Genomic DNA, 11,387 nt, shown 5'->3' with positions numbered 1-11,387 from the left:
CAAAATTTCTTATTTGAACGATAGTTTACAGTTTTTAATCTAATAATTTCGAATTTTCCTGGTGATATTATAACATTAAATCCAGGGACAGTACTTCTCGACCAATAATAATGTCATTCATTCAATACTCATTATCCGAAACATGAAACAAAACTTCAATACAATGTTGGTTAATTTTTACGTTGCTAAGTAAAATGTGCTACATATGCCGTTACTACCAATACCCTTCAACATCATGAAATTGTTAATTCTTTTACCAACTAATTTGTCACTTATCTTTTGTTTTATTAATGAACATTCCGCTCCAGAGTCGAACGTTGTTATAAACGTCTCACCTCAATAAACCATCTCTCTTTTGGGCTCAACAACTTCGCAAAGCTCCACTCTTTTCATCTATTGGGTATCCTTGACCTTGTCCACTTTGGTCTTACTGCAATGTGTTGAAATATGACCAAGTTCACCACACTTAAAGCAGGTTACATTCGCTTTTTGATGGTGACCAGATTCACTCCTGCCGCTGCTGTTTGTAGCATGAGGGGAAGGATGATTTTGCTGCTGTTTAGCTCGGCATTCCATCATCTTGTGGCCTAATTCTCCACAGAAATGACATTTTATTGTTGAAAATTTCGAACGCTTTATGTCAGGTGACGATATTTCCTCTTGTAGATTTTTCTTTCTCTTCTTGAACGCGAACGCTTTAAGCTCGGTTTGCAATTCACTTCGGGTGCGCATATTTGAAGTAAAGGTTAAACGCTGCAATCTGTTATCAACATGAGCCATCTTCGCAAGCGTCACAGAAACTGCAATTTCCTCTACGTTCATGTCACGCCATTTCGTGATAAGTGACGTCACCATACGACTAGCATAATTGGAGAGGCATTCGCCATCGGTCGGACAATTAGCTAGCATTGACAGAAACATGGCCGCTGGCGTTTCTACAATGCCAAAACGCTCCATGAAATTTTCTTTAAATTCGTCCCAAGTTATCTCAGGATAACATATTTGCGGAAGCCACTGCGACTCACTACCTTCCAACGATGCACTCAAAGCCATTACCAACTCGCTGCCCTTTAAAGTATTTTCTGCCAAAATTATGTTTACGGTTGAACACCAGGCCGACGCGTCGGCGCCATCAAGGTCTGCGTTGAATTTTGGAAGCACAATTGTTTTTTTGTTTGTTGTTTCAGGTGTCGCCGATTGTACAGCTTTAATAAGGTCGATCAAGTTTTTATTTTGCATTTCCATTAAAATTCGCCATGGTCCATCTGAATCATTAGGTAGCGAGCCAGATCCCACTTCTGATGTTGCAGCGCCGTTATTTGCCGACATCGTAATAGCACAGCGAGTTTCGGTTTTACACACACGACGATCTATATGCAACTGCCTGCGTCGTCCCTTCTTCATTCTATGCTTACCACCGAACCACACTCGGCGACAGCGACACTACGCTGTCGCCTTGCTAAAACGACACTTCTTAAAGCGACAACATACACACACAACAAATCACGGCGCAATTAGTGACTGATGCAATATTCCTATAATGATGAAATTAAGCCTCTGGTGAAATTCCTACAACAGCATACCCATACACTCACACCAACATACACACACTCTTAGTGTGCGCCGACACATACATAAATTTGCATAAATAAATTTGCAAAAATTTTCCACGCGCCTTGGTATGGGAAACGGAAAATGAAAATTTCTTCTTCTTCTAATGTGTCTTCGATAATTAAGAACTTGCACAGAGTTGATCTCCACTTTCGATCAATCTCTGTAATTTATTTGTGTGAATGGCAATTTACTGTCAAGGGCTGCTAACTCGACTAAGTGATATGTAATATGCGATTAATCGATATTAGTCAGCTGGATATGTTTACATATCGTGAAATGGCCAGAATTTGCAAATGCAAATTTAAAATTTAAATTGCACCCTCACACCACAGGTTTGAAGGCAGTGGCAAACTGTCGCTCAAAGCTGAAAAAGGGTGATGTTTACCAAATATCTTTTGCGTGAAAAGTGCCCAACTCCTTCCCATCTAAATCTTCAAGAAGATACAACCAGTTGCCGATCTTGCTTTTGATTCTGGCTTTTACCCCTAGGGACGCCAATTTGGCGTTGAAATTATTGGCGAAGTTACTGAGCTTGAAGTTTCTTTTGACTTCTTCTTGGCCTATTAAAAAGGATCGCACTTTACTACGCAAATCATACGTATTTTGACTGGTGTTATACGATTTTTCTAGGTTTTTCTTAATGTTTGCACGAATTTTTGTAAATTCATCTAATCGTTCTAATCTTGCAGTACCTTCATTTAGCAATTCTAAGTTTGCTAGCTGTTTATAATCCTGCGCATGGCAAATCATTTGCTGTCCAAATACTGCTAAATAAGGAGACATGGCGATAGATTGATGAAGATGGGAGCGCAATGCACAATTGATACGATCCAGATATTGATCCCAATCACGTTGATCTGATCGCAAATATGATCGCAATGCAGCATTGATACTTCTATTGACTCGTTCGACAGCATTAGCTTGAGGCGAATACGCTGCAGTGAATGTGTGTGCTACTCCATATTGGTTAAGGAAGGAAGAAAAGTCACGACCCTTAAATTGGCTGCCGTTGTCACTGACAACAACTTCCGGCACACCAAAGCAGTTAAATATATCACTTAATATAGTGATGATTATCTACGATGTGAATCTTTTAACCGCTTTTAAAAATGTAAATTTTGAAAAGTGGTCTAAAATGATGAAAATGTCAATATTTCCTCGCTTCGACCTTGGAAAGGGTCCAATAAAATCCAAATATAACCTTTGAAAAGGTCTCTCAGTAACGATCTGCTGACCCATTAGTGGCTTGAGAACGTGAGTTGGATATTTGCAGGTCCTGCAAGTATCACATTTCCCAACGTAATCGCGTACATCTGTAACCATACGAGGCCAGAAACATTTTGAAACGCCACAATGTGAAGCAGATGGTTGATTGTGTGCAGCTTCTATCACACTGGTGCGTAGTTCGAGAGGAACGACTAATTTCCAATTTGATTCGTCATGGTCCGGGTGACCATTAGAAATTTTGGTACGATGATACAGGAAACCGTTTTCTATTCTATAATCCGGTGAATTTAATGCAATATATTGGCTTTCATGGCTTGGTAGTCTGAGTACTGAAAAGCTTCCGCATTTAAATTAATTTCAGGGATGACTTCAACTTCAACGGCATTTATATCTGCGTCTTCAAAAGAACGGGACAGGGCATCTGCCACAACGTTTTGTGAACCTTTTCTACGTTCTATAGTGAAGTTAAACCCTTGCAATTTAATAGCCCATCGCGCTAATCTACCACTTAAAACTTTTTGATTCATGAGCCACCGTAAACTCGCGTGATCGGTAACTACTTTGAACTGATGTCCTTCTATATACATTCGAAACCGATGTATGGCTAGAACGACAGCTAAGCATTCTAATTCGGTCACTGAATAATTTCTCTGAGCTTTATTGAGCTTCTTTGACATAAAAGATATTGGCCGTTCAACACCTTCTTCATAGCACTGAGCTAATACCGCACCTATGCCGTCAATGGACGCATCGCATTGCACGATAAAAGGTTTTTCATAATCAGCATGAACCAACAACGGTTTGGTGCAGGAACCGTTCGTCGACAATTTTTACGGCATTACGGGCATTCCGTCCGGGATGCGTGTGTTTTCTGATCGGAGTTCGAAGGCTGCCATCGTTTTGGACGACCCGATGTCATCTGCATGCCGATTGAGTCGCTCATCACAGACTTTGGCGTATGCGTGAGTGACACTGGAAGATTTGGCTCAATCTTCCTGAGCTCCGTGTACTGCCAATACAATAGTGATAATCACCGCGGATGGAGTGATAAATAAGATTAGCCCTCTGCCACTTGACAATTGCAAGTGGCAAATAAGTAAACTGTACTGTTTACGTTTTTAATTTATGTAAACAAACCTGCAATTATGCCACACAAATTTGTAATTGGAGAACAGAATATTGCATACTTTTAAGCTGATCATGCAAAGAACATAAAAAGCAAGTAAGAGAGTATGCTCGACTGTAAGATATCCGCTACCTATTTTGAATAAAATAAACAAAATTTGGTATTATTATTAAAATATACAAACTTAATATACTGTAAGAATACTTAAAATATACCAAATTGTATATTATGTGCCTCGATATAGTACCTTAAACAAAATATTGCACAGACGGCACAATATACCAGATTCTCAGCCAAAGTAACTAAGACCCCTAGTAAGTAGGCGTTTTTGCCAATACAAAAGTATTCCTTTATTAACTTCGGCAATTTCTATCTGATCGCAACCAAATTTTGAGGAATCACAATTACTATACATACATATGTGCAGATTTGCGTCACCTGGATGGACTTGGGATCGAGTACCTGCATGGCGTTTGGAGAGTTTATAGAGCGATGGCGACACTGGAGAGGATGCAGCTGTTGCAAACATTTGCCGATGCCGTGTTTGCAAGGCGTCGGCATTTGTTGAGCCAGGAGGCGACGGATGGGCCGGCAGTCCAGAGCTGAAAAGCTAAAACTGGCCTCACCCATGTGGTTGACGGGTCTTATAATTCCACCGCAGTGCAGTGCTGCCAGTTTATATGCTATTAGCTGCAAATCTAGCAACTTTTTATTTATTTTTTATTTAATTTATTTATTTTTTTTAGCAATTTTAGCTATTTTAGCAATTTTTCATTTATACTTTACATAAAGCCTTTTTATTTTGTATTTCCTTTTTGCCATTCATTGTAAAAATTGAAATTAATAGTTCACAACAAAGTCGGAACTTGTATTGAACTCAATGGTTCGATGACGTGAAAAGTTAACTGCATTTCAAAAGTTCATTGTGTCAAAGTACAGAAACAACATTTATAAAATTAGTTTGGAATCTAAATAATTTTAATAGAAATAAAATAAATTAAATATTAACTTTATATATGTACATAAACAGGTATGGACTACATAGACTTAAAAAATGTGGCCACTTACTTCCCTCTTAGTACTTTCTAAAAATTACCGGAAATTAAAAGTACACGGATATTAATGAATCAGAAGAATTGGACGCTATTCTAAGCATTTTGTAATAGGTGTTAACAAAATAAGATACGAAATCATCTTTATTTTAATAAATCTTGTTCCTAAATTAATTAAAAATGTATATACTTTATGAAAAATACCATTTACAAGATTTAGTAATTTTTTTTTGCATTTTTTTTTTTATAATTTTTAGCATTTTTTCTTAAGTCTAGCAACTTTTACTCCGGAAATTCTGGCAGCACTGGTGTGCGTCAAGTTCAATGTCTGGAATGAAACGAGAGCATGAGTGTGAGTGAGAGAGTAAAAAAAAAACATTGGCAACGCCAACGTCATTGAACGGCAGCAAAGCGCAACAACAACACCACATCTCTATTATTATTTCTCTGTTTGTTTTCATTCTTGGTCTTCGTTACTTCAACGAAACACTATACTTAATTTCAGTGAGAAATAGCAAAATAAAATGCTAAAATACACTAACAAGCAAAAATACACTGACAACTACAAATGCATTTCAAAACTAGTTGAAAATTGTAGACAACCTATTTAGCATAGACAAAAAAAGAACAACAACACTGCCCACGTTTATTATTTTTGCCATCTTTGTGGAGAGAGCTTCACAGATAGTGAGCGCACGTGAGACAGACTACATGACGCCGGGGTCGCCGTTCTCGCTACGCTCGTTGTTGAGTTCTTAGTCTCCGGTTTGGACAGAGTGCATTGTTTGTGTTGTTGTCGTTTCGTTTGCGTTTTCAGTTGTAACAAACCGATTATACACAGCCTATGATAACGTACTCTGCTTACGGGGGCCGACTGTTGCCCAAGGCAAATGGGGTGGGTTTGTGTTATCTATAAGAGCTGAGGTTACATTATTAAAAGTGGTAAGCAGAGTTTATCGATATCTTAAATATCAAAAATCTGAATTGGCATACGAACAAGCCTAAAAGTCGAAGATCCTAGATGTCATGGATCCTCTTCTATACCCTCCCATCCTGTAAAGACCATTATGGTCTTTACCCTTTTCATTGTTTAATTTATGACACACACAACTATACTCAGGTGCCCGAAAGGCTTAATTTAATACATTTTCAATAATGTCATTACGTTAAGACTTTATAATTGGACTCATTTTCAAGGGCGGTCAATACCCTGTAACTCTTCTTAATATTTATGGTACTAAACAACTCTATATACAATACTACAATGGTAAATATGGCATATGTTAAACCCTATACTGTTGACATTATTATATTTTCAATTATCGGTCAAGCCGTACTCACATACTTTTAGTTTTATATAGATGTACACAACTCACTGATGATCAGGCCTGATGATGAATGATGTGTGTAGGGTGTTTTATTTTGTTGATGAGATGATGTTTGTTTGCTGGGTGAACTTCCAAAAAGAGAATTAGAATAATGTTAGCAGTATTGAATAACGACTACATACCATACCATGTACTTATGAAACTACGTATATTACAAGAAATAAGAAAGCTACGTTAATTCATTCATTTTAATTTAACATTAATGCAAACACCAGTACTTTTATATTATACAAATTAATTAGCGGCAAACAGGTTATGGAAAATCCTCATAGACGGCGACAATTCTTGGGATGTTCCTATAGGGGCATCACTGTTCAGAACATAGAAGCACTATGCTCTATCCCTCCGCTGAACGGCTCATGGGTCCCTGTTAGCCGATGCTAACAATTTTGGCGCGGCCTTACCGGTTAGCACCGGTAGGAGACGTGTCGATCCTCTGCTCGACTGCTTTTCGAATTAGTCCAAGTTAGCCGGTGCTAACAATTTTAGTGCGGCCCAATTGGGGCGGTACCGGTAGGAACAGTGGCAATCTTCTTTGCTTTTCAGCTTATGTATATGCCCACTGTAACTCCAGCAGCAGCATTGCGCGCCGATAATGCGCAGGTGAAAATACTAGATGGCGGTGGCCAAATTGTTTAAACGCTTTCTAAACGTTTATAAACCCACACCGCGCTAACTTGCAAATGCCTAAAAACATTTCTTATTAGAAATATGTATATGCCTATGTAACCTACGTACCTTATAATTATCCAAACAATACTCTGGTGGCTCTGTCCACGCAGATGGAGAAAAATTTTCCTTCGATAAAATTCAGCGCTGGATTGCTGAATTATATACATATGTTGCAGCGCCGTTATTTGCCGACATTGTAATAGCACAGCGAGTTTCGGTCTTACACACACGACGATCTATATGCAACTGCCTGCGTCGTCCCTTCTTCATTCTATGCTTACCACCGAACCACACTCGGCGACAGCGACACTACGCTGTCGCCTTGCTAAAACGACACTTCTTAAAGCGACAACATACACACACAATAAATCACGGCGCAATTAGTGACTGATGCAATATTCCTATAATGATGAAATTAAGCCTCTGGTGAAATTCCTACAACAGCATACCCATACACTCACACCAACATACACACACTCTTAGTGTGCGCCGACACGGCCATCCTGACCATTACACGACCTCGTGCAATTTTTCAAAAATGCTTTGTTACCATTCAATCAATTTAAAACAGTTTATTCAAATATAACTTCTCATTTCTCATCTAAAGTTATAATTTTCATTACAAATTGCATCTTCATATTTCTGTGTTTTTTTCTTAACTAATACAAATTCTTTTCTCTGGCATAGCTCATTTTTACATTATCATTAACCATTCAGTTTTAACATTATATTATCTAATGCGCCACACGCCATGATCAAAACAATTGTTTTGCACTTGTGCTTGCATTATTATTACCAATTCAATTATTAGCCCTTAAGGCACCTGTACTGTCTCTTGCAACAGTTTCTCTTTACATGATTTTATTACTGTCTCTTTCAACAGTTTCTTTTTTACTACTGTCTCTTTCAACAGTTTCTTTTTCATTACTGTCTCTTTCAACAGTTTCTTTTTCCTTACTTAAATCCTTATTACAACTTTCAAATTCAACTGGTATTTGTCCATCCGGCATTTTTCTTATGTCATCATGAGCATATTTATATTTTCTATTATTTGTCAAAGACCTGACCATATATCTATCCCCCCTATAACAATTCAGTTATTTGAAAAGGCCCCCTAAACATTGGACTCAACTTTGTTTGATTGGTCTCTTCATTTTTTTACAATACGAAATCTCCAACCTTGCATCCAACAACTTTAGCCTTGTTTTTATCAAATTTCTCTTTGTTATATGCTGCTGCAGCTAAAATATTTTGACCTGCTCGTGCTCTCACTTCTGCCAAGTCGACCTCTTGCCCAACAAGATCAGTATACAATTCACAAAATTTCTCATTTGAACGATAGTTTACAGTTTTTTAATCTAATAATTTCGAATTTTCCTGGTGATATTATAACATTAAATCCAGGGGACAGTACTTCTCGACCAATAATAATGTCATTCATTCAATACTCATTATCCGAAACATGAAACAAAACTTCAATATAATGTTGGTTAATTTTTACGTTGCTAAGTAAAATGTGCTACATATGCCGTTACTACCAATACCCTTCAACATTATGAAATTGTTAATTCTTTTACCAACTAATTTGTCACTTATCTTTTGTTTTATTAATGAACATTCCGCTCCAGAGTCGAACGTTGTTATAAACGTCTCACCTCAATAAACCATCTCTCTTTTGGGCTCAACAACTTCGCAAAGCTCCACTCTTTTCATCTATTGGGTATCCTTGACCTTGTCCACTTTGGTCTTACTGCAATGTGTTGAAATATGACCAAGTTCACCACACTTAAAGCAGGTTACATTCGCTTTTTGATGGTGACCAGATTCACTCCTGCCGCTGCTGTTTGTAGCATGAGGGGAAGGATGATTTTGCTGCTGTTTAGCTCGGCATTCCATCATCTTGTGGCCTAATTCTCCACAGAAATGACATTTTATTGTTGAAAATTTCGAACGCTTTATGTCAGGTGACGATATTTCCTCTTGTAGATTTTTCTTTCTCTTCTTGAACGCGAACGCTTTAAGCTCGGTTTGCAATTCACTTCGGGTGCGCATATTTGAAGTAAAGGTTAAACGCTGCAATCTGTTATCAACATGAGCCATCTTCGCAAGCGTCACAGAAACTGCAATTTCCTCTACGTTCATGTCACGCCATTTCGTGATAAGTGACGTCACCATACGACTAGCATAATTGGAGAGGCATTCGCCATCGGTCGGACAATTAGCTAGCATTGACAGAAACATGGCCGCTGGCGTTTCTACAATGCCAAAACGCTCCATGAAAAGTTCTTTAAATTCGTCCCAAGTTATCTCAGGATAACATATTTGCGGAAGCCACTGCGACTCACTACCTTCCAACGATGCACTCAAAGCCATTACCAACTCGCTGCCCTTTAAAGTATTTTCTGCCAAAATTATGTTTACGGTTGAACACCAGGCCGACGCGTCGGCGCCATCAAGGTCTGCGTTGAATTTTGGAAGCACAATTGTTTTTTTGTTTGTTGTTTCAGGTGTCGCCGATTGTACAGCTTTAATAAGGTCGATCAAGTTTTTATTTTGCATTTCCATTAAAATTCGCCATGGTCCATCTGAATCATTAGGTAGCGAGCCAGATCCCACTTCTGATGTTGCAGCGCCGTTATTTGCCGACATCGTAATAGCACAGCGAGTTTCGGTTTTACACACACGACGATCTATATGCAACTGCCTGCGTCGTCCCTTCTTCATTCTATGCTTACCACCGAACCACACTCGGCGACAGCGACACTACGCTGTCGCCTTGCTAAAACGACACTTCTTAAAGCGACAACATACACACACAACAAATCACGGCGCAATTAGTGACTGATGCAATATTCCTATAATGATGAAATTAAGCCTCTGGTGAAATTCCTACAACAGCATACCCATACACTCACACCAACATACACACACTCTTAGTGTGCGCCGACACATACATAAATTTGCATAAATAAATTTGCAAAATTTTCCACGCGCCTTGGTATGGGAAACGGAAAATGAAAATTTCTTCTTCTTCTAATGTGTCTTCGATAATTAAGAACTTGCACAGAGTTGATCTCCACTTTCGATCAATCTCTGTAATTTATTTGTGTGAATGGCAATTTACTGTCAAGGGCTGCTAACTCGACTAAGTGATATGTAATATGCGATTAATCGATATTAGTCAGCTGGATATGTTTACATATCGTGAAATGGCCAGAATTTGCAAATGCAAATTTAAAATTTAAATTGCACCCTCACACCACAGGTTTGAAGGCAGTGGCAAACTGTCGCTCAAAGCTGAAAAAGGGTGATGTTTACCAAATATCTTTTGCGTGAAAAGTGCCCAACTCCTTCCCATCTAAATCTTCAAGAAGATACAACCAGTTGCCGATCTTGCTTTTGATTCTGGCTTTTACCCCTAGGGACGCCAATTTGGCGTTGAAATTATTGGCGAAGTTACTGAGCTTGAAGTTTCTTTTGACTTCTTCTTGGCCTATTAAAAAGGATCGCACTTTACTACGCAAATCATACGTATTTTGACTGGTGTTATACGATTTTTCTAGGTTTTTCTTAATGTTTGCACGAATTTTTGTAAATTCATCTAATCGTTCTAATCTTGCAGTATCTTCATTTAGCAATTCTAAGTTTGCTAGCAGTTTATAATCCTGCGCATGGCAAATCATTTGCTGTCCAAATACTGCTAAATATGGAGACATGGCGATAGATTGATGAAGATGGGAGCGCAATGCACAATTGATACGATCCAGATATTGATCCCAATCACGTTGATCTGATCGCAAATATGATCGCAATGCAGCATTGATACTTCTATTGACTCGTTCGACAGCATTAGCTTGAGGCGAATACGCTGCAGTGAATGTGTGTGCTACTCCATATTGGTTAAGGAAGGAAGAAAAGTCACGACCCTTGAATTGGCTGCCGTTGTCACTGACAACAACTTCCGGCACACCAAAGCAGTTAAATATATCACTTAATATAGTGATGATTATCTACGATGTGAATCTTTTAACCGCTTTTAAAAATGTAAATTTTGAAAAGTGGTCTAAAATGATGAAAATGTCAATATTTCCTCGCTTCGACCTTGGAAAGGGTCCAATAAAATCCAAATATAACATTTGAAAAGGTCTCTCAGTAACGATCTGCTGACCCATTAGTGGCTTGAGAACGTGAGTTGGATATTTGCAGGTCCTGCAAGTATCACATTTCCCAACGTAATCGCGTACATCTGTAACCATACGAGGCCAGAAAAACTTCTGTCTAATCCGATCTAAACATTTTGAAACGCCA

General features: G+C 38.5%; 1 protein-coding gene across 1 annotated transcript; it reads right to left on the bottom strand.

The window, feature by feature from the left end:
* Positions 1-7,761: 7,761 nt before the first annotated feature.
* Positions 7,762-9,828, bottom strand: LOC132797761 (uncharacterized). The gene has a single exon (XM_060809541.1). The coding sequence runs from the start codon at positions 9,801-9,803 to the stop codon at positions 8,793-8,795; it is 1,011 nt and encodes a 336-aa protein (XP_060665524.1). The 5' UTR covers positions 9,804-9,828; the 3' UTR covers positions 7,762-8,792.
* Between the last annotated feature and the right edge of the window lie 1,559 nt (positions 9,829-11,387).

Source organism: Drosophila nasuta, unplaced genomic scaffold (genome assembly GCF_023558535.2).
Source record: "Drosophila nasuta strain 15112-1781.00 unplaced genomic scaffold, ASM2355853v1 ctg18_pilon, whole genome shotgun sequence".
Lineage (NCBI taxonomy): Eukaryota > Metazoa > Arthropoda > Insecta > Diptera > Drosophilidae > Drosophila > Drosophila nasuta.
Note: the sequence above shows the minus strand (reverse complement) of the source record. Positions and strands in the feature narration are given on the sequence as shown.